The following is a 25,049-nucleotide window of genomic DNA, read 5'->3' as shown; positions in this document are numbered from 1 at the left end:
ATCATCTATTTACACCACATTCAACTAATAATTCAAGTTGATTTGGTTTCAAAAAAAGAACATTCAAGTTATTTTAATAAAAAAATTAGTCAAATGAGGAGCTATTTTGACATGCTTTTTTTTTTCTTTTCTTTTAAGCTCGAGAAAGAGGATTTGTACAAAAAAGGACATTACGAGATATAATTAGATTAATTTTTAATACTAATTTTATTAAAGAACATTAATTGATTCGATTAAAGTGATTTCGATAAAGATAATTAATACTAATATATGATTGAATGAATTGCCTCTAGGAATTTATGTTGATGCTAGTCGTTTGAGTCGGTTTTACGTTTTTTTAATTGTGATGGCATTGAAAGATTTGAAGTTTTGAATCTCAAATCTATGGATTTAAATCGATCTAATTGATTGGATGAATTAAGATTGATCGAAGGCGATAATTATGATAGATTTAAATATACCAAAAATATACTACATTTCAAATTCATCTCTTCCACACATTCTTAAATCAGATTCTTCTTTTCAAATCGAATTCTCTCATGCACCTCTCATGCAAACACAACGTAAAGCAAGGTTCGTCGTTAATTGTAAGATGAAATTAGTGCACCATCGTTAAACATAAAAGTGAGAATTTTATCAAAGTCAATTTAAATTGAAAATTCAAATTACCCACAACTCAGATTTTAAATCTTTTGTGGCATAATTTATTGATGACCAGAGACAAAGACAGACAGTCAACAGGGAGTAAGCGGATATGAAAGAATTTGTATAGATGAAACTGGTTTTGAATCTTTTCAGGGATCAAGTTTACAAGATTGGATTCTGTCAACGTCGTTAAAATCTACAAATATTATAGAGGTATTGTCCTTAGTACGCAACGTTCGAGCCTCACTCAACAAAAAATTAGCTATCTTCTCCGCAGCATTGTCTCTGTCCATTGCGTTTCTCTCCATTGCCTGTTGGAAAATATGGATGAGGTAGGATCAGAAACCGCGAACTCAAAAAGTCGGAAACAAATTGAAGAACATCAGTCATATTACCTGATTCACAAGCTGCACCGCCTTCTTGGCACTAACAACATCCCAAAAGCCATCACTACATCCAAACCAAGAATTTGCAGAGTTACAAATGTGCAAAAGCAACATAGAAATCCTTCTAATATATATCGTGCAGAGGGAATGGTATTCACTCTTGCAGAAACACACACATAAACTATGTACACAAAATATGTTTTGGAAGTTAGATGAAGAAATGAGTTGAGTTGGGGATAAAGCATACTGCCGAAAAACTCAGTAATCTGAACATCTTCACCTCCAAATAGAAAATGTCATCATCTAAATTTCAACCCTACCAATCAACTAACTTGTCAAATCAATTGCCGCTCTGTTTCTTATTTTTGGCAATGAAATTTTCAACACATTAGGTACGCAAACGCAGGCAAAACTTTTAGTTTCACGCCCTTCCAAATGAGCGGGGGACATCTCAATAAATGAACAAGAATCCTTTGAAGAAGATGGTATTTGTATCCAAACGGAAAGAAAGACTTATTTCCTGGAAACAGGATCTTTGTGTGTTACAAGAAATCTCTTGGTTCTTATTTCTAAGAAATCTCTTGGTTCTTATTTCTAAGAAACAGAGAGAGAAAAAATATATATATCATTCCACTTGAGAAATAATAATACAAAAATACAGAGTATTTTAAAAAAGTCTGTATTAATATTAAATAAAAATGAAGTAGAGAAGCAAGAAAATAGTTTTGGGGTAAAACAAAAGAAGGTGACCATTTCACTTTCAGCAAATTACCTAGACAATAGAGCAAAGCCCTGGCTTGTTTGGTCTATATACACAGCTCCACTTACATAGGGCTCCGAACTGAAGCGAGCATCCTGCTCCTTCAAAAATTTGTCTCCAAGCATCCTGCATAGATTTATGCCTGAATGGAAACAGTACATGAAGTAAGTATATGCTTGATGAACAAATTAAAACTTTTTTTTAATGCCAAAAGTCGGCCTTTATCACCGCAGATTCGTGTTTCCCCATCTCTCAGAGGCGCTCCTAATGCTTGCATACGGAGTCTTTCAGAATAACTGGTTATTCTATGGTCTTCCGTCATATTTATCAGCTTCCCCCCAACACTGTTCAATATTTTGTCAATAAATAACTCAGGTGAAAACATACTAAATTAATTAATCCAGATCCTTTTCACAGCATGATAGCAGTGGCCAAGGTATGCCATATATGAGACAACATAAATATTCAATACTCCAGAACACAATTATTATCTCTGAATGAGTCTACCACACAACAATCAATTGTCTCAAAATTATCTTGCTGAAAATATAAATCTGAAAGCATGTTAAATATAAACACGTACTTTACAATGCAAGCTGAGTCCCCAACATTTGCACATTGTACGTAAAAATTTCCATGACTATCAGTCCAAACCAGAAGCACAGTTGCAGTACAACCCTGAAACAATTTTAATATCAGAAAAAAATTAACATCCTTAAACATATCATACGATGAAGACAGGAAACTAGAGAACCTCCGGTGGGTTCCATTTTAGGGTTCCTATAAAACCGCACACGGTAGAAGTCTAGCAGAATTAGCAACTAATTATCTTCGGTATAACTCACTATATTGATGAATAATAGCATTCTGTGTCTCTAACTAGATCATTACAATGAAAAGAGACGAGGTTAAACAATTTTTTGTAGCAAATAGTTGAACTCTTACCAACCTAAGAAATGTATGCCCACAGTATTATATTCTTTAGACATTAAGGCTTTTCACAAAGTTTATAATCCTCCTCTTTAATACATCAGACTGAACTATAAAAAACACTAGAAAAAATAGACATCATTCGAAGAATTGCAGTACATTAATTCAATCAGAAGAAAGCACGTTAGAAAACAGTGATCTACGTGGCACGTCTTGGAATATTATGATTCAAGAAACTGAAAAATATGGTAGAACAAGGGTAAAAAGGGCAGAGAGTAGAACCTCATAGTAATGACTAATGCGCGATTCAGTTTGGTAAAATGCTTCTCTCAGTACATCAGATGCGTCAGAATGTGATAAAACCTTCTCTCTTCTAATCGCATCCGACAAGATGTCAGCAATTACTTCAGGCATTATTCTGGGATAAATGGTAAGTAAGCATATGTTTTCCATAAGAATATGTTGTCAATACTAGAAATTATAATCATGAATGATCGAAATAATTTAACATGAAGCATGCAGTGTAAACCTAAAGCACCCACTAAGGTTAGTACAGAAGAGACCAAATAATGCTTCACTCCAATCCTTTGCTTGACTTAACTACTTCAATGCAACAGCAGTGAAAACAGTCTGAATTCTTGAAAGTGGTATTCAAAAGAAAAATAGATAACGTGGATAACAATTTTGACAGCAGCAATGAATTAAAGATAAAATAAAATAATATCAATCATAGATGCTGATTTGCATATCAAACCAAACTTTATTTCTGATTCTCCACATGTAGCAATGGATAGTCCAAGTTAAAGAAAGAGATTTACTTGCCCACGGATGTTGCTGCATCTGCTCCACCATGACCATCACAAATGCCAAAAATTCCAAACTGCAACAAATCAAAAGCAAAAACCTAAATCGCTAATTCAGGTATGTATATAAATTAATAAAATAAGGCATAACTGCAAAACCTGATATGTTCCAGGAAGAGGCCATTGGTAATAGCAAACATCTTCCATGGGCAACTTTTTTGCTCCTCGACGCATAGCCATGGGATCAGATGCTATGCCAATGCCGAGGGGAATCTGGGAATCTGTCTGAGTTGTAATATGAACCTGAAACAGGTAACAAAGAGCACAGTCATCAATGGTAGCCAAAACTGCAGAAGGGCCAGAGCCGCTAGGCATAGATTTCATTTGCTACTTAGAACAATGGGGTAGGCTACAAAAAGTAAGAGAAAAATCAATTAAGAGTAGAGATGTTACGTAATTTCTAGCAACTAAATATAGACCAAGAAGTGTTTCTATAAATCTCATCTCAGCAACTAAAAATATAGACTTTTAACCTGATTAATACGCTGTCGTCAACGTTAATTCAGACTTTACTGAGTTTTACCTCATCCAGTCATCCTTTCAGCCAAACTGGAAGGGGAAGGGAAATGAGATGGAATTACGACATTGTTAACATGTTACATCCTCACCCTCTTTGGCACCTACAACTATACCAGGATGATGTGTACCTTCCACTTCCATACCTAGGTTTTTCCCAACTATACTAAAATAGAATATAAGCTAAGTTCTCAAAGCTTCGTGTTGGATTTTACCATCAAACTAATGCCAGAACTTTTAAGTGCCTGTCATTGTAGAACACTCATAATATAACAGTCTACGGAGACAAATAATGAACATGGTGACACAAACGAGATGGATTTTCTGGTTAATCTCCTCTTCCAGAACAAGAAAAAATGGGATCGCAACAGGAAGACACAAGAAGATGTAGAATTAAAAACAAACCTGGTGGGACATATGAGTTTATAGCACAAGGACACCCATTATCATATACATCAATATTCTAAACAAACAACCAGGAGCAAATAATGATAGCTATACATGACAATATTTAAAAACTTTCCAGCACAGATTGTTTCAGAGACAAAGCACGGACAAGATTATAAAATCCAAATGGCTGCATCAACTTACAAGAATCTTTGAACTTGTGCCTAAAGTTATCGTATCTCCAGTTGAGAGCTCAACTGGAGTACCCCAATGTCTATTTTCAGATTGAGGACGATGAACTGCTTGGGAATTCAAGAGTGTACCATTCAAGCTACCCATGTCAACGAGCTCCCATTTAAATTTCTGCAGCAGTGCAACGTCAACAAAACAGAAAGCATATAGTATGAAAATCAAGTGCATAGCACAACAAAGAACTAAGCTTACACTTGCATTCCAGTTTATCATTGCGTGCTTTCCGGAAACTTCCGAGTCCTTCAACAATATATTACTAGGTAAAACTCTTCCGATAGTCACTGGAAGCTTGGAAGTATCCGTCGACTGTATGGAATACCGAAGCCCAGAAGAAGGCCCAGAAATTACCTCCAGCATGATAGTACTTCCTGCACTTCTAAGAGAAAATCATGATCATGTGTTTTATAAATCCTGCCAACAATACTCCAAGAACATTAGAACTTATAGAGTCAATGAGGAGAAAATTACTCTGATTTGCAGCATAAGAGGGAACAGGGTCTCTGAAAGATCTCTTATCAGGATCATGTTTTGAGCAATAGTCCGCATCTCTTCTTCCATATATCAGTTCTTCGGCAAACTTATTGGGAGCGATCGGGAGCTTCAGCGTATGACCCACCAAATCATCCTCATAATTATTTGGAATGTTGAGAATAAAGCTGTCATCTGGAAAGAGCAACAAGAAACTTCTGAGTTCTACTAAAAGAACACAAAATTTGACACAATTATAATTGGACAAAAACTTTACAATAATTTATAGTTTAAAATACCAAAGAAAACGGTTAGCATCTATTACTGTGGGTCAAGTGAGAAGTTGTTGATGGAAGCCTTTGTTTAGGTTCCCCCGCATTAGAACTTGGTGAAGAGCTAAAACCAGCTTGAGTATCACAACCAGATGGGTCAATATAGTCACCAATGATAGACACGCTGCCTTCGCTTTCAATAATAGCCTGGTCTCCAGAAACGAGCGGCCTCTCAATGTCATCGTCCTGTTTTGGACAAGGTAAAGTACGGACCAATCACGAGGGGTAGAAAAAATAAGAGGGCACAACTTTCAGAAGATACAGTCATTGCAGGTACTTACATCAAGCTAACCAAGCAACAATTCATGTCATGCTCAAACACAAGCATCAAAATCATCATGTAAAGAAAGTAAATAGCAACTAATGCATATGGAAAACCTCGAAATAACCATTACACGGTTACCATCAAATTTAACTAAACTGGGAAACAGTGAAAAAGAAAAAAGTTCCTATGTTTGGTGCCAGCATTGCATCATCTTGCATAACAATTCAACATAAATACTAGTGTGGATTATGCATCTAGGTACATTACAAAAACACTGCAAAACTTAAGGAATAAGCATAAAACAAGGAACTTAAACCAGATAAAAGGAATTATGATTGAATTTTGAGATAGATATATGTAACACAAGCTTTATGTACTCAAGCCTTAGGAACACAAACTTAAAAGCCAACAGAGACTGCTCCGCATGGCAAGCACTTAACTATCAGCTTCCATACATCGACATCCAAGTGGCATTGGTTAAGAACACAAAATTGAAGCCCTGTTTCCTTTCCAGGAAAACCAATGAATATTTGGTTGTGCCACACAACATAATATTGCAAAGAAAAACACAGAACCCGGATAAGGAGACCCAGAATTTCAAATAGTGGCGTTGAAACCCTCCAGTTCTCACATGATCGCGATCATTTCAAATGTTCTCAAAAGACAAGCACGTGTCACGCGCAAAAAAACGTTCAACGCCTAGACGGGAATATCATATCAACGAAATTAACAACATTCGTCCGTTCCAAACAAATAGCCCCAGCAAGATTACTATGCAAAACTATGCAGGAATGACAAAAATGCAGAAATGGATTAGAGAAAAAGATGCAATATAATCCACCTCAAACACAAAACATGCACTTCCAAACAGCACCAAAATTCCCAAAACAGAAAACCGATAAAAACGTATCTTCACGACCAAAGCTCACAACACTCATATCAAAATCACATTTCAAATTTTATTTTTTTAAAAAAAATCAGACCTTGATCGAGATGCGCGACCGGTGGCGACCAGCGGAGGAGATGAAGCGACGCCATGGCTTGAATTTGCAAGCGATAAGGACTAGGATGATAATGAGCAGCAACATAAGAATCACTATCCCAAAAGTCACTACCGATGATGATATCAAAGTGCTGCTGCTGATTTGCATCGGATTATCCATTGGATTATCAATCACTATGATTTCCTAGGTGAGAGAGAAAATTAACGCTCTATATTATCGGAAAAAATTCGAACTTTATTTTGTATTATTACCAACCAGCCATACCTAACAACAACCAACAGAGGGGAAAACCGTGCCTCGGCCTCGCGAGAAGGACGCTTTGAAATGGTCACTCATCTTATTACAGTTAAAACTCTCTTTCTACCCAAACATAAATGTTCATTTATACTTCAACCCCATATCTTTCTTTCTTTTCTCTTTTACAACCCAACGCGAGATTTGAGAATTCATTCTTCAGCAATTTTGTTTTAAACTTACAAATGTTTTTGTATTTTCTGGATCAATATTTTTTCACTGGTGAAATTCAATACAAAACATTGAAAATATAATACTCATATATAATATTTGAGCAATAACTGATTTAAGTCTGATATAAAAGATAAAATTCTGGGTACAAATTTGGAAATTTTATTTATATCAACATTTGGAACACGTTTTTGGATACCCAATAATCATATATTAGTATCATATTTAAAATAATTGGTACGCCAAGGTCATATATTAATATCATATTTCCAATATTTTGTACTGTTGTTCATTAAAAAAAAGACAAATCTCTTCTATCTCTTCTATATTATTAAGTTTGAGGCTTACATAATAACTACTTTTGGTAGTTTATGACATGCTATTTTTTATCTCCAAAATACTCTTACCCATAACTGCCATAATTCTTTTTAAATAAAATAAATAATCAAAAATTTATAACAAAAAAACATTGCATTAAATATAAAATTACTCAATTTTTATTATATTGCAGATAAAAGTTTATTATACACGATAAATATTTAATTTATAGGCACACATCGTGTGCATATGTTTACTAGTATGTAATAAATATCAATATTTTCATACATATATATATTTGAGTACTCAAAAAGCATATATTGATACTATATTTGAAATAATTTAATAATTTATTATCAAATATCATGTATTATTACTGTATTTTAAATGTTTTTATACCGACTTTTATCCAAAAAAAAAAATATGTGGGCATAGAGAATGCATAAACATTTTGTTATAGATCAAAGAGTTCAAACATATTTTTTTTTTTAATAGAGACTGAATGGAAATTATATTTAGGGATTTATAGCAAATTTATTCTTTATAGCAATTTGACATCTTTGTGAATACATTAATTATTCAACTTTTAAAATTTGGTACCATAAAAAAAACTTATTTTTTGGTGGATTTTAACAAGTTCAATTTGTAACATCTAGAATTAAAATTGGGATTCAAATGTTATCCAAAATATGCAAACTCAAAACGTGAATATTACAGAAATAATATTACAAGAAGAAAGAATGATCGTATAACAATTCAATAATATAACGAATACACAAATACTGAAAAATATAAAGCAAACAAGTAAGAAAATAGTCAAGCAAACCGAGGCTTGTAACTAGTACAGTTTTCTTAAAATAGATTCGTCCACTCCACTAGATGCTTGATTATCAACACGTACAGACGTCTGTTACCCAGGATACAATGAAAAAACCAGTAGCAAACTAAGCACAAATTCACTACTCCGGCGAACTTGAATCGTACCTTCACTTTATCACCAAAATTTAACGGATGCCAAAAAAAGAGCTAACAATATGAAATGCAAGAGAATTCTTGAGTGAGATCTTGAATAATGTGTGTGTTTGGATTGAGAAAATGAGCACACTATTTATAGGCTTCAAAAAGCACACCAAGAGTCATAAGATTAATTAACTCAATTAATCTTTCATTTAACTCAAGAATATGGAGAGTCAAAAGCCTGAAATTAATTCAAAAATATGGAGAGCCAAAAGACATTTACACATTCATGATCTATTATTTTCATTCAAAATTTTTATTTAAATATATTTCCAACATCAAATGCTATCGAAACAAATTGAAAATAGAAGCTCGAGTATGTGTAAATTATAATCGCATTTGAAAATATTTTGAATCTCAAATAATAAATATTAAAAATTACATGCTACAAAAAATAGTGATAACTTTTTTATTAAATATATATAGAAAAGTAGTGGGCATGAATATCCTTTTAGTAATTTCTCCTCGTGGGCTTTTCTCCCCTTCCTTCAAAATACAAAAAAACGTACAGTTTTGACTTTAACTCAAATACGCGTATTGTCTAATTCTATCTACATTAATTAAATTAAGAAGACATCTATGGCTTTTCATGTTATTATTATTATTATTATTTTTGTGAAGCTTTTCATATATATTATTTGGCTTGATAATATAAAGTCCATGTGTTCCCCGTATGGCCGTATGTGGCATGCTCGTCAGTTGCATTTCAAATATTTTATTATATCATATTAATTAATTTAGAAATCAAGGAGGAGAGATGCACCGGCGAGAATCATTATCACCTTTTTTAACGGCTGCTAACATAAAACATGATTTACCTTCCTTTTTATGCGAGACTCGACTTATATAATTCATTCGAAAACATATATATCATTTAATCATTTTCTAACGAAAGTATTTTAGAGACGGTTTGCGATCATTAGAAATAAGTGACTTTTGGCTTTTACTTAAAAAAAAATTTACTTTTATGTGTTTCTTAAACCAAGATTCAGTGTTAGCTTTTACCTAATTTAGATAAAATGAAAAAGCTGGTCATATGATGATTTTGATTCTTTAAAATGATTTAATAACGAATTGATACTAGTAAATATCTTATTTATCAAAGGCTACCGGTACTGTTGACTATCAATTTTTTTATTTTGTTTTCAAACACTGCCTACTTATAATTTTTTTTCACTTTATTTACAATCTATAAATTTAATTACTTCTACAAAATTATATATATTTTTTCATACAATCCCTTAATCGGCGGAGTATTAAGTGAACTTAGACCAAGTGATCACGAGCTCGGTTCTCTCCATCAACACTTATTGTGCATGCCTATCACAAAAACGTGGTTTTGCATGCTGATGTATTCATTCGATCAGCTCGATGAATTTATTCAATATGCATCAATATAAATTCCCCTGATCACTTTTTATCACCAATTAATATTATTCCAATATATATCCTCTCTTAGCTTCTCAACTCTCCCACACCATGGTGATCTGCCAAAATCTTGAATCTGGGAAAGTACTCGAAAACAGGAGCATATACAGTACACATTCAAGATTCAGCGTCAAATATTCCCTCCAATTATGCACTGAAAATTTAGGGAGTGAAACTGGATGCGATGTCATAATTAGTACTGCATATATCTGCGATGATCAGTCGCCTCCATTGATCAATCCCGAGAAATCGAAATCATTGTCAGCAAGCCTACATGAGGAGATCAAGAATTCAAAAAAGAAATTCAAGAATATTATTGTCCCCCCGCCGCCGCCGCCGACTTCGATGAGGCGCGGCTCCAATGGTAATAATTTGCGAGTGTACTGCAGCCGTAGAGAAGGCGGGAGGCTGATTATTGAAGCAGTGGATTCCTCCTACATGCACGCGGAGAGGAGTGGCGGCAGACTCAAGATTTGGTTCTTGAGTGGCGGCAGCTGTTTCACCTCCGATGAAACAGAAAAAGAAGAAGAAGAAGAAGAAGAAAGTGATTATGGATCCAGTGGAACAGAATCAAAAAGGGGAAATTTTTGAGGATTTGATAATGGAAATGGATGAGTTTGATGATCATGGGCTGAATTGGTGCAAGGAAGGGGAATACGGAGGCGAAGGATTTTGCAGTGATAATTTTAAGCCAGCTCTTTGGGTGGCAACTTCCTGAATCTATATATATTTCTATTCGTTTGTTTTTTCTTTGAATTTATTTTATTTATGGAAATTTGTGTTCCTAAATTTTATTTTCCAATACAACGTACATCAATTATATTTGAGTTTTTCTTATTATATCGTCGAATTTTGTATTCAGTTTGTATCATGAACTTTTTGTATTGAATATGTACATGTTTTGGACACAAAAATCGTAACTTCCAAAAAAAAAAACATTTAAATAAGTTCATTATTTTAACTATTTTTATTAAAAAAAAACACAGAAGCGATTTGGGCTTTTATATAAATACTAAAAAACATTTTTATTTTTATTTTTAAATAGAAGTATCAACAAAAGTGAAAAATTCGGAAATTCTAATATGCTTGTTATATACGTTCCATGCATATAACTTTTCTAACCAAATGTTCTTTGGATAGGCACGTGAAATTAACTAAAATATTATAGGAAAATACTTAAATAACATAAAAGAAATATACTGGTATGTACATTTTGGGATAAAATATATGTAAGGATATGGTTCTGTGAAATCTGAGATAAAATATGTATGCGAGTGGTTATATTTTGACGTTTGTGATTTTTGGTTGCCAAAATAAACTATATTAAAAATAATCATAAATCAACTAAGGTCTATAATAAAATCAAGAGTTAAATATAAGGATAGTTTGAAAATAAACCTTGATTCACCGTTCCTTAATTTCAAAACAAAAATTTCGTTTAATGTTTGTTATATGAATATCTAATGTCTCATCCAACCTATATGTAATAACATCACTGGTCATGATAAGATGAAATTAAATTAACCAAAAAATTGAGACAAACATGAGATTAGTAAAAAAAATTATGTCTCGTTCAATTTTCATTTATTGTACCAAACGATACCTTAATTAGATGATGAAAACACAAAACATGACCAATTAGATTATTAATTAAATTGGTTATTTTAATTTCTTTTTTAAAAAAGGTAATAATTATTTTTTATTATATAAAAATCCCACAATTATGCTGCTCCGCAATAAATGACGGAATTCATGTTGTCAAAATGTGGAATGTTGCCACTTCAAAATTGTGACATTCAAAATTTGTCACAACGCTTTTTGGAAATCGAATGTCATAACAATAATTTAGATTACCTAATTGCTATAGGCATTGACTGAGAAAGATTTCATTTGGACATGAAAAAGTGTGCTCTGATGATGTCAGCCAGCTTAATCTTTTGCAAAGTTTAAAATTAAAAAAAAAAAAAAAAAAAAAAGCATACAATCGAAATCAAGTTTCAAATTTTACAAACCTAAATATTTTAAATTTTTATTAAATTTTTTATTATCTTCTACCAAAATATATATATATATATATATATATATATATAATTTTGATTATCTCCTACCAATATATATGCATATATATATATATAGACTAAGTAACACACATATTTAATAAATATATATAAGATTAAGAATAATTTGTCAATTTTTTAAAAGAACAAAAATCTCAAATTATAATTTTTAGTAGTGCCTATGACTAACCACATCAAAAATTTTAAATATTGTATAAAACACAAAAATTTTAAAGAGAGATTTTGAGAGAGATATGACGGCCGGGAGTATTTCTTTTATTTTGAAGAAAATAGTTTTATTTTATGAGTTTTTAATTGATAATTTTTTAAAAAAATCACTTTCAATCTCAATAAAACATGTTTAATGACGAATGTATGGTCAACTTATATTTGACTTTTTTTCCATTTTTTATCTAAATCGTATTGTTTTCATTATGTTTCACGTTTAAACCCATTTTTTAGAATACTAGTCTTTAGAAAACCAGAAAATCAAAAATGATTACAAACTCGTAATGTATATCGCCTATTTCCCAACCAAAAAAAAAACATTTTTACATCAGTGGATAAAACACAACATGCTTAATTTGATGATAAAATATAACACATAAAATTCAAATTTCATCTAAGCTTGCAATTTATTGAATTTGGAATTCGAAGATTTGACTACCTAACGATCATCAAGTATGAATCGGGAGATAAAAAATTAAAGATGGATGCTATCGGGGAAAATCCCGGTTTAGTCCTAAATGTTTGGACATATTTTCGGTTCAGTTCTAAATGTTTGAATGTTTCCGGTTTAGTCCGAAATATTTTTCAAAAATTTTCGGTTCAGTCCTAAATATTTTTACGTTCCCAGTTTGGTCCCAAATGTTTTAAAAAGTTGTCGGTTCAATCCTAAATATTTTATGTTCCAGATTTCGTCCTAAATATTTTTCAAAAGTTTTCGGTTTGGTACTTTCATCTACAAACAAAGCGTGATAAAAAAAACTTACAAACAAAAAACAAAGTTAAATAAAATAAAAGTTAATAATAATAATAATAATAATAATAATAAATGAACAAGAATTTCTTTCAAATTAAAATATAATATAAATTATGTAAAATAAAATTATAGAATAAAAAATAATTGAACCGTGAAATCTTATAGTTAAAAACAATGTTTTCAAAACCGAACCGGACCGGCCGGTTCGACCGGGAACCGATCACTGGTCCGGTCCGGAACACCCCCAAAAACCGTTTTAACGATTCAACCGCTCAGAATCGGTCAAGAATCGGTCAAAACCGGTCGAACCGGCCTAGAACCGGTCCCAAGAACCGGCCAGAAAACCGGTCAAACCGGTTTTTCGAATTTATTTTATTTTTTTTAAAAATTGTGTTTTTTTAAATTTTTAAATTTTAATTTAATATTTTTATATATATATACATGATTATTTGGAATTTGTACTTTGTTAAAAATTTTATTTTAGTACTATTATAGTTTTTTTTAATTAATTTATTTATTTTTAAAAATATATGTATAATTATAATTAATATTTTGAATATATTTATATAGTTATTTATTTTTAAAATTATGATAAATATATTTTTGTCTATTTATATACATCTTTTAGGTTTTTAAAATTTAAAAGATATTATTAATTATACTATATTATATAAACGGTTTTTCGGTTCGACCGTCCGGTTAAAACGGTCGGACCGGTTGGACCATTTTTTTACGGTAGACCGATTCGATCACCGGTCCGGTTATGAAAACATTGGTTAAAAACATTATCAATCACAAACAAATAAACAAATATTTTAGCAAATAATTAGTATTACTTATTTCACAAAATATTTGAAATTTTCATCAAAATTTTCAAGAGAAGAATACTTATGGTTAACAATTGAGAAAATATAATGAAGTATTTGACCACCGTTGAAGTAGTGATATGAAATTAAGTTTTATTTAATAGTAAATTTTTTCCAAATAGTATTTTTAAATTATAAAAAGAGTTTTAAACCTTCAATTTTTTTTCTTAAATGTGCAAGCATCATGAATGAGAATATAACAAAATTAATAGAAATGATATAACACTATGCGATGTTAGTTTTAACACACGAGTAGATGAAAGGATCAAACCGGGAACTTTTGAGAAATATTTGGCACGAAATCGGCAATGTAAAAATATTTAGAACTGAATCGAAAACTTTTGGAAAACATTTATGACCAAATCGGGAACGTATAAACATTTAGGACTGAACCGGAAACTTTTAAGAAAGATTTAGGACCAAACCGGTAACATCCAAATATTTAGAATTGAACCAGAAATGTGTCCAAACATTTAGGAATGAATCGGGTTTGTGCCCGATGCTACCAAAAGATATTGTTGTGAGATCTACTTTATTCGTGGACCTTTTATATATATATATATATATATATATATATACTCGAGAAATATCCAATACATCTTAATATAATACCCCAAAGATAGCATGTATATGCATTCCATAGTCAACGCTATTCACTTGCTATGTGCGATGTATAGTATGTGTGTATGCGTATGAATATATATATACTAACATCCATGCACACGTTTTGCGTGTGATATAATATATAATATTATATATTTACATATATATATATATATTATCATGATTTATTTTTTATTATTATAAAATAGATGGTTAAAAAAATAACATAGAGATGAATGTGAGAAAGTGGGTAGTTATAGGTTGATAGGGGTAATTTGGTACAAACATTAAAATGACCAAAAACGGTTACTCTAGCACCCTTAAGCATTATAATATAGATAGATATAGAATAGAAGAATAGATGTATAGGTTTGATTTTTAATTCGGGTACCTACAGTGGGTACCTATGTCATCACATGAGCACCGACTCATGTGGTGTCTTGTACATCTAATAACCAATATGTGAATGTCACATTAGTCGGCGTTAAAGTAGGTATTTAAGCGATTGATATCCAATAGATCAAACCTTTTATATTTTAATTAAAAGATTGTTTATATATATATAACATATCCATATATAGAGTTTTGCTATCCTGCCCACCCACCGTGCCCACATAATGTGTTCACCATGAGGTGACACTCAACTATTGGACACACAATTCATCACATCCAATAGTTGAGTGTCACCTCATGGTGGGCACATTAGGTGGGCACGATGAGTGGGCAGGATAGCAAAATTATCCACATATATATTGTTAAAATGTCAACTTAGCTATTCCCCCGCCATTTGAAAATTTACCTTTTTTGCCGACCGCCTGCTCCACGCCCTCCCCAGCTATATATATATTCAAGGAGGAAAAACAAATTCTCTTTTCTACCCAAATTCACGCTATCAAGTTTCGATTATTGACTTCTTTTTTTCATTTCTAGAAGTCCCCTTTTTGTTTTTTAATAAATAGAAATTGTAGCCGAGTGTGGAATAACATTAATGAAGTGCGGTTAGAAAAACGTTACTCATAACACGTACATTACGCATATGCAATATTTGTTTTCAAATAAGAAATTGATTATTATAAGTTCACAACCAAAAATATTGTTTGACTTCGCCAACCTAAATAAACACATTTTTTTCAAGATTTCATGATGGAATTTGGACATCAATTTCATACTAGAAAATGAGTGGTATAACCGTATAATTAAGGGGTTGATTTCATGTAATCATGTTAGTATAAGGATAATACGTACCTTAATATCAAATCCAAGGTCCTTATATAATTGATTTTGAACATGTGAGATCTATCAAAATATATAGAATATCTCGCGAAGTTAAATTATAATTTAACTAAATGAAAATATTACTCTTATGCTACCATCACGTGAATCATCGTAATTAAGGTTGACATGAAGATGTTTATGCATTTAAATATTTAATAATGGAATTAACACATTACAATGCACGATGTTCCTACCACACACAGGCCGACAGTATAGTCGCATAAACACACACAGCTTGTATAAAATCTAAATCATGTTTCTTTATTTTTATTTTTAATTTTAATTTTTTTTATTAAAAAAACATGTTTCTTTGAAGTCAAATGAAGAGTTACAAAGCACTATTTTGAGTTTGACTGGAACCCCAAAAATGGAATAAATAGGAAGGTGCTGCTTCCATATGCATCATGCATGAATATTAATATTGAAAAATTATAATAATAATTAAAAAAAAAACAACGATTCCCTTTGAACAAATTTGTATTCAAGTACGTACGTAATTCATGTGTGGGGTGATGTTGGTGATTCATGTGGGGTGATGTTGGTAGGCCCCTCGGGTGAAGAGTCTTTGCAGTTTGCTGGTGAAGTTCACCAACTCTTTACATTTTTTTTTTTAAAAAAAAATTATGAACGGTCGTTCATGATCGCTCGTTATAAATATTATTTAAAATAATATAAAAGTTTTATAAAATCGAAAAATATCTAAATTTTTAAATATATATAAATTTATTTTCTTATGTCTTTTTTAATCGTGTCTCATTTTTTTTTCTATTATGTGCATTTTTTAATTATTTGTGTTTTTTTTAAAAAAAATTATCTCTAAGTTTTAAAATTTAATTATGTCTAATTTTTTTTCTCAATTATCTAAAATTTTACTATTTTTTAAAATTTAAATACAAAGTTATTAAATTGAATAAAAAAATTAATATTTCAACTATCTCTGCAACTCTATCTAAACACGATAAGAATATTATAAAATGAAAGTATCAACGTTGGCATCAACATGTGATCAAGTTAATTAGTAATTACCAACTTCATCAGACTATATTTCACCCTACCCTTGTACACAAGGTTCTCAAAAACGCGAAACGCGTCGAAACGTGAATGTCAAGTTTCAAATTTTTCAAGTTTAAACGAGATTATTACGAGTTTAAACGCAAAAAAACGTTTTTAACTTTTATTAAAATTTTAATAATATTAATTCAAATAATAAATAAAATGATAAAATTACCATAAATTTAATATTAAAATAATAAATTTCAAGTTCTTAAAAACATAAAAGTATTAAAATTATATTAATTAATAGTTTCCTACATATCTAAAAATAATATAATAAAAATAAGCTCATTATCAATTAATAATATGTTCTAAAAAGCGTGAAACGCATCGAAGCTTGAAAGTAAGCAAGCGTATGTGATATTAATACGAGCTTAAACGTAAAATTTTAAATATCTAATACAAATTAATGGAGTAAATAATGCCTAAATATAATAAATTTAACTAGAATGCATTGATTTTTTGCCAAAGTCTAATTCAATTTATTATATCATTCATTTTATATCAGTTATCATCAAATACAAACTCAATTTAACTAGAATACTTTAAAATATTAGTATTAATATTCTTCAATATGTACTGCATATACTCATCATTGGTACACTTAACTTTCCAAGATTGTACAATTTTTACATTGCTAGCATTACTTAATAATAAATTTGATAATTCATGTTCTTTCTTCGTGTTACTAATCAATTTTGGTATTTTAAAAAATTGCACTTAAGCGTATTTAATGACACTTAATATGATCAACATGTGTTTGACCGTTTTTAGCCGAAACAAGTTTTTTTTTACCGTTTTTAGCCGAAACAAGGCGTTTTGGAGAAGTTTCAAGCTTAAACGAGGTATGATCAAGTTTTTTAGAACACTGCTTGTACATGCTCTGAGAATATATACTTGCACATTCAAGGTTTCAATGACAGTTTGGGTAGGCGAAATGAAAAACCTAGGATTTGAGAATGACTGAATGAGGGGGCCGAATTTAGACAAGAAGATGGATATTTTAGGGATATAAAAACTTGAAACGAATATTGTTTGATTTTTAATTTCAAAAGTTATTAAGGTAGTGTTTGTAAGTTCTCTAAATATAAGTGATTATGAATTTTTTCTTCACAAATTTGTTAAGAAAAATTTTGTAATCACTTATTTTTCGAGGTTGCAAATACTGTTTAATTCTCGTGAACGTACAATTTTTAAGATCGCGGCCAACATCGAATTTCTACCAATCGAAACACCCATTGATATCACAATATACAAATAGAATGTCGCTCCCAACTGACTATTCAAATTAGTGGAATCGTTGAGTGTCTGATCAATAATCACGAGTTTAATTTTTTGTACAAACACATTCTCAAACAAACTTGTCGTACATAGTTTCCAATTAATGCAGTTTAGTACTTTAGTCCAAAGATGTGCCAAATACTTTAGTCGAAACACCCATTGATATCACAATCGTGTAGCTTGCAAACTATAATGTTAGTCCAAAGATGTGCCAAATACGTACCGAAAAGTAATCATTGTGAGTTTTAACGTTATTAAAAAAATAATAATAAATAAAAATGATTCTAGATTCAAATTAAGGAGGACCTCAAAGAATTGGTGGATGCTGTTGAATTTGGATAAAGTTGGTCTGTGTTCTCCTTCAAATAAGAAACCATGCATATAATATATATATATATATATATATATATATGTTCTCTCTGTATACTCTACCTTTTCCGATTTATAATTAGCGAGCATACATATATATAAACCAATATCGATGGACGAAATGGGATATAGTTTGGAGATGATCTTTTCTATAATGTCTGAATCGAAATTCAAGATTGTATCTCAGATGACGATGGCCAACACAGTACTGCAGGTGAATATATATATCCTTTGTCGATCTAATTCGTTCTTTGTTGAATTGGTCAATCGACAGAAACATAGATACTCTGGCATGTTAGTTATAAAGATTATGCATGGAAATTATAATTTTGTAGTAGATTTTACCAAGTGTTATTGTATGAGCTAGTGTACTTATGCAGTTACGCTAGCAAGCTAGCTGGAGAGATAAAAATTAAGTGAAATATATTTTATTGTTCACAAAAGCCCATGTGAGCATTTTCAAGAGTTAATTTTATGAAATGAATATATTATTTGGGTAATCCGTAAAAAAATATTATTTTTTATTGTAATTATGGGCATGATTAACTCGTCTCACAAAAGATGAAAAACTCGGCTTTTGAAAAAAAAAACTATCATATATATATAATATACGGCTTTGATATGGTTAGCACCAAACGTATGCACATACGTAAGCACCTATATAGATGACATCTATTTGTTCGAATATAGGGCGTCATTTCAATCAGTGCTCACATAAGTATCCACAGTTGGTGTTCACTATACACACACACACACACACACACACACACACACACATATATATATATATATATATATATATATATTTATACACACACAAACATATTCGATTCTACACTTTTATGACATTGATTGATATTTTTGTGTTGTGTAATATATAGTCCATATCGACTAATTGTATGCGTTAATTATAGGGGTGAAATAGGGTCGGGACTCGTTCCGTAAACCCCCTACCCAACTCCTGTCCCGAAAAGAATCGGAAAACTTTTTTTCCTCCCGATCTCGTACCCGAAATATTTCGGGACCTGACTATTCGGGATCCCGAATGTTCAAGATCCCGTCGGGTAGGGAGAGAAAATCCCGAATTTTTTTTCATATTCAAGATTTCGTTCAAAAAATAAAAAAAATTGTGATAATTTTATTAAATATACTATTTAGAAACTTATATTTATAAATAAAAATAAATATTTAACTTAAAACATATACTATTAAAATATTTTGGATAATGTTTTAAAGTTTTGTTAATAGAAAAAATGTATCGGATAATTATTAATAAAATGTTCGGATACAATTACTAAATAAATTTTGGTAAATAGATTGTCAAATTAATCTTTTGAGTCTTGTTCTACATATTTGTTCTAATTATATAATTATAAATATGAATTAATTAAATTATTAATTTAATTTTTAAAAAACTTACACAAAAATAAAATGACATTTCGTGATTTTACAATTTGATGGTCCAAACAATAAAAATTATGTGAATTAAGTTCACAATTAAGTGTTATATTTGTTGAAACCTAATAATATTTAGCTTATTATATTAATAATATTAATAAAATATATTGTTATATTATTTCGGGACGGGTCGGAAATCCCGTCGGGATAAGGTTTTATTCCCGATCTCGCTCCCGATATTAATCGGGATGGAAAAAATCTCGAAAGTTCGAGTAGGGGAAAATTTTGGGTTGGGATTTTTTCGGGACGGGAATGGGATGGGATTCGGGAAGGGTCGGGATTTCGGAAATTTTTGCCGCCCCTAGTTAATTATATGAGTAAGTTTCTTGTGAGATTTTACTTGATTCATATATATGGTGAAAAATAATATTTCAATCATAAAAATGTAATATTTTTACATGATTTGATTCGAGTAAGAGATCTATCACACAAAATTAAATGAATTTTGTGTAATTAATTTATAGAGTTATTTGCACCAACCACCCCTGTGAAATATTGAAAATGCACACTTCTTCATTGTGAAATTTTAATAGGCATCTTCAACCCTGACCTTTTAAAAAATTAGCACACTCACCCCTTCAAATAAGTGATTGTTGCGCACGCGCCCCTCATGCGACTGGGCAAAGATTTTGATAATTTTTTTTGCACCAAATATCCCTATGAAATATTAAAAATGCATATTTGACTCATGTGAAAATAATTTTTAAATCTATTCAACCTATAATACACAATTTTTATTAAAATATAATTATAAAATATTTAGCAAACATTTTTCGTTTTATTAATTTTATTTTTAATTTTAAATTTATTATGATTATATAATTATTTTTTAAAAAATATTATTATTTTATCTTGTTATAATTATTTTATTAAACTTTCTTTTGTTTCCAACTTCTTCATTAAAAATGCATTCATAAACGAGATTTAAATACCTAAAAGTACCAAAATATTAAATCAAAATGATAAGTGCATGATAAGTACCAAACATTTTTAATTTTATTTGTTTTTATTTTTATTTTAAATTTATAATTTTTAATGTATTTATTTCTAAAAAAATTATTACTTTATCTCGTTATCATTATTTTATCACATCACTTCAAGTTTTCAACTTCTCCATTAAACATGATTCATAAATAAGGATTTAAATATCTAAAAATACCAAAATATTGAACCAAATGATAATTTCATGAATGTTACAATTTCAATTTAGAATTATATAAGCATGTTATTTTTTATTATTTATTACAAATTGTGCAATGCATATTCTCAAAAAATTTAAATTTTGGTTCAATAATATATAATCCTTATTCGAAAAAACAATATGTTTGAACTTATCAGTTTAGTTCAATACTTTGGTACTTGAAATTATTTAAATACGTATTTATGAATGCATGTTTAATGAAAAAGTTGGAAATACGAAGTGAATTTAATAAAATAATGATAACAGGATAAAATAATAATATTTTTTAGAAAAATAATTAATTAATGATAATACATTTAAAATAAAAAAAATAAAAATTAATAAAACAAAAAATTTTTGCTAAATATTTATAATTGGATTTTATTAAAAATTATGTATTATGAGTTGAATAGATTTAAAAATTATTTTCACATGATTCAAATATGCATTTTTAATATTTCACAGGGGTATTTGATGCAAAAAAAAATATCAAAATCTTTGTCTAGTCGCATGAGGGGCGTGTGCGCAACAATCACTCATCTGAAGGGGCGAGTGTGCTAATTTTTTAAAAGATCAGGGTTGAAGATGCCTATTAAAATTTCACGGGGGATAAATTTGCATTTTTAATATTTCATAGGGGTGGTTGGTGCAAATAACTCTTAATTTATATATAATAAAAGTTATGTGCCAAAATTTTTTTTTGAACTTCACATAGTTTTCAAGTTTCTGAGATCCTAAAAAAAAAAGTAGTTTTAATTAATGGGAATTTATAAATTATTAGAGAATAAGAGAGATAAGCAGAAATAATTAATCAATCATTTAGTTTAATTTTATATATAAAATAGCGGATGTAATATACTACCAACTTTTGAAATAAAATAAGGCTGAATATATATATTTTTTGACTGAATAGCTATAGCTTTAGCCTTTATGTCACAATAGTTGGCAAGTTTTCTAAATTTTTCTCAAATGAACAAATGTTTACGAAATGAAATAAATAAATAGCGTAAAATTGGTCCCAAATATGGCGTCACATTGGTAATACCAAGGCGATCGGTTACCCAACCAAATTCTCGGCGGCGGTCATAAAAGCATCCACCTCTACCACCACGGACCGCCGTGGTCATTTGCACTTCGCTGTTGGATTCCGCCGCCGTTGCACTAACCGTCGAGGCTTTGTTCTACACTCCTCATTTTTTACCGTGGTAGGAGCGCGATCGCCGGAAAGGCGGCAAATGATTGATCTAAACTTTGACTGTTACTGTTTCTCATCATGAATTGGCTTTTTTTTTTCTTGGGTGTAAAGGTTGATTTTTTCTATGGCTGTGGATCTGGAATCTCTGGTGGAGGCGACGTCGGGTGCGGTGGGTGCACTGGTCAGCACCACCATTTTGTACCCTCTCGACACTTGCAAGACGAAGTATCAAGCTGAAAATCGAGCTCACCATCGCCAAAAATACAGGTTTTTGTCTTTTTTCAAGCGTTGTGGTTGATAATTTTAATTTATAGGCAATTAGGTACATTTTCTGCGTCATGCTAGTGATTATACATATACTGTTCATCTATTGCGATCGTGATTCGTTTTTTTTTTAGAAGGGGTAAACTCTAGATGTCATGTAGTGTTTCCATCGTTATAATGAATCATGTTCCCCCCTTTTAGCGTGTGAGGGGGAAAATAGTTTTGTTTTGCTTGTTTGCTTGATCCCATGATTTTGGTGGGTGATGTGAAATCTTGGGTGTTTGAATTAAGTGGGTGCTTTTTGTTATCTTGTCCTAACGTCCCGGAAGAAGTTGGGAAATGAGGAACTGTGTCTAATGTTTACTGGGATGAAGTTAAGGGGAGAGACAGGGTTGATGCACACTATATGATTTTTCTTCAATTAAATAACTTTTTGCATTACATGACCTATGTATTTCAATCAGGTGACTTTTTAGGTTGGAAAGATTGTGATTCTCATTATTATTTGGATATGGGGATTGAAACAGACCCGAGAAAGCAATGGTGCGAAAGCTAAACTATGCAGACTTGTTACTCTTGCAAGTATTTATGATTCATGAGGTTTGAGATTTAAACAAAGATAGACTCGAGCATATTCCATGCCAGCATTGCTATTTTAGATTAACTTGTTGGCTGTCTCGAAATATTGGTTTTTGGAATTACTGCTTTTGATGATTTCAAAAACACTGTAATGCAATTTTAGACCGTTTTGTGAATTGGGTTGGGATTGGTGAAATTGGTAGCTTAGGATTCTGTGACATACTCACATCAACATGACATGGTAACAGCATAAAATTTGAAGAGCTTCTGTACCTATGTCTCTTGTTCGTCGTTAAACAGCAGCCATCTTAAGCTGAGTCTATGACTTTTTTTCTAACAGGAGTATTTCAGATGTCTTCTGGGAAGCAGTTTCCAGGCATCAAGTACTTTCCTTGTACCAAGGCCTGGGAACTAAGAACTTGCAGGCTCTCATTTCACAGTTTGTCTATTTCTATGGATATAGCTTCTTTAAGAAACTCTACTTAAGAGAAAGCAGATCCAAATCTATCGGAACTACAGCTAATCTGGTCATTGCTGCTGCTGCTGGCGCATGCACGGCCATAGTAACGCAGGCAAGTCTGGAATTTCTATATTCCGATTTGAAAAAACGCCAGCACCATTCTGGTTTTGCATGATGAGTGTTTATTTATTGTATGTTGAATAATGAAAAAGGGTTGAAGTTTACAAGGTTTTGTTCCCCTGGTTAGTAATATAAAGGATCTTGGATATGTTATATTGTAGCAGGTCTCGACCTGCCAGTTTTGCATTAATATTTTTCGGTGTATATGTTAATACGTCTGAATTGGGTAGCCTAGTTATATCTGTCATCGACCTGATAATGGTTTTATTTATCAGCCTCTTGATACGGCATCATCAAGAATGCAAACAAGTGATTTTGGGAAATCCAAAGGGCTTTGGAAGTCCCTCTCCGAGGGAACTTGGAGTGAGGCATTTGATGGTCTAGGAATCTCTCTTCTGCTTACAACAAATCCTTCCATACAGGTTGATGCCTTTTCTTTTAAAGAGTTCCACTTCTGAAAATGGGTAACTTCATATCATTGAAAACCAATTTTAATGGAAATTACAACGCCATGCAGTATACCGTGTTTGATCAGTTGAAGCAGAGACTACTACTAAAGAACAGAACGATCGAACAGAGAGACAGTCTATCATCTCCAGAAGCACTTTCTGCATTTTCTGCCTTTGTGGTGGGTGCAGTCTCCAAATGCATCGCTACCTGTCTAACCTACCCAGCTATAAGGTAATCGAAGGATCTTATGAATTCATCTTACTTGTGTAGTTGACTTGACATTTTGGTTAAGTTACGTTTTCATTTCTAAACAGATGCAAGGTGATGATTCAGTCAGCCAAGTCAAATGAAAATGACGAGGGTAACGCTCAACCTAAATCCCGTAAGACCATGTCTGGAACTTTTTACTCCATCTGGGAGAAAGAAGGGTTACTCGGTTTCTTCAAAGGGCTACATGCTCAAATGCTGAAGACTGTCTTAAGCTCCGCTCTGCTTTTGATGATAAAGGAGAAGGTCACAAAGACAACATGGGTCCTAATGATTGCACTGAGGAGGTTCTTGTTGATAACAAGACCCAGGTTAAAAAGCTCTTAAAGTAGCATCGGCATGAGTGCCGTGCAATCAAAGGCACAAACCGTAAAGCTTCCGGTCCAGTAATTTCGAAGAAGATTTTACGTTTATTATCTTAGTTGTACACATGATTGTATTATGAAGACAGAATTTTGAAATAAAGTTAGGAATGAGCCTAAACCAGATTATCCAGATATGCATAACTTATTATGTTACTGAGTTGTACATTTAGCCAGTTTCTGGAACCTGGG

General features: G+C 31.4%; 2 protein-coding genes across 5 annotated transcripts; one reads left to right on the top strand and one right to left on the bottom strand.

The window, feature by feature from the left end:
- Positions 1-755: 755 nt before the first annotated feature.
- Positions 756-7,133, bottom strand: LOC140864732 (protein phosphatase 2C 70). Of its 3 annotated transcripts, none has more exons than XM_073269065.1 (14): positions 7,073-7,133; positions 6,788-6,991; positions 5,533-5,725; positions 5,208-5,402; positions 4,932-5,107; positions 4,692-4,850; positions 3,684-3,827; positions 3,540-3,601; positions 3,004-3,139; positions 2,375-2,469; positions 2,020-2,135; positions 1,804-1,933; positions 1,041-1,095; positions 756-956 (listed from the first exon to the last, which is right to left on the bottom strand). In XM_073269065.1, the coding sequence occupies exons 2-14, from the start codon at positions 6,965-6,967 to the stop codon at positions 795-797; spliced, it is 1,803 nt and encodes a 600-aa protein (XP_073125166.1). In that variant the 5' UTR covers positions 6,968-6,991; positions 7,073-7,133; the 3' UTR covers positions 756-794. The 3 variants fall into 3 exon arrangements, with proteins under 3 accessions (XP_073125166.1, XP_073125168.1, XP_073125167.1); XM_073269067.1 differs by having other exon boundaries at positions 6,788-6,981; positions 7,073-7,121; XM_073269066.1 differs by having other exon boundaries at positions 7,084-7,097.
- A 14,944-nt stretch (positions 7,134-22,077) lies between these two features.
- Positions 22,078-24,990, top strand: LOC140864371 (peroxisomal adenine nucleotide carrier 1-like). Of its 2 annotated transcripts, none has more exons than XM_073268518.1 (6): positions 22,078-22,333; positions 22,467-22,622; positions 23,539-23,770; positions 24,054-24,200; positions 24,296-24,459; positions 24,543-24,990. In XM_073268518.1, exons 2-6 carry the CDS (start codon positions 22,480-22,482, stop codon positions 24,820-24,822), a joined length of 966 nt encoding a protein of 321 aa, XP_073124619.1. In that variant the 5' UTR covers positions 22,078-22,333; positions 22,467-22,479; the 3' UTR covers positions 24,823-24,990. The 2 variants fall into 2 exon arrangements, with proteins under 2 accessions (XP_073124619.1, XP_073124618.1); XM_073268517.1 differs by having other exon boundaries at positions 22,080-22,365.
- The last annotated feature ends 59 nt before the right edge of the window (positions 24,991-25,049 follow it).

This window comes from Henckelia pumila, chromosome 4 (genome assembly GCF_033568475.1).
Source record: "Henckelia pumila isolate YLH828 chromosome 4, ASM3356847v2, whole genome shotgun sequence".
Taxonomy (NCBI): domain Eukaryota; kingdom Viridiplantae; phylum Streptophyta; class Magnoliopsida; order Lamiales; family Gesneriaceae; genus Henckelia; species Henckelia pumila.
This window is presented reverse-complemented; position numbering and strand designations above follow the sequence as displayed.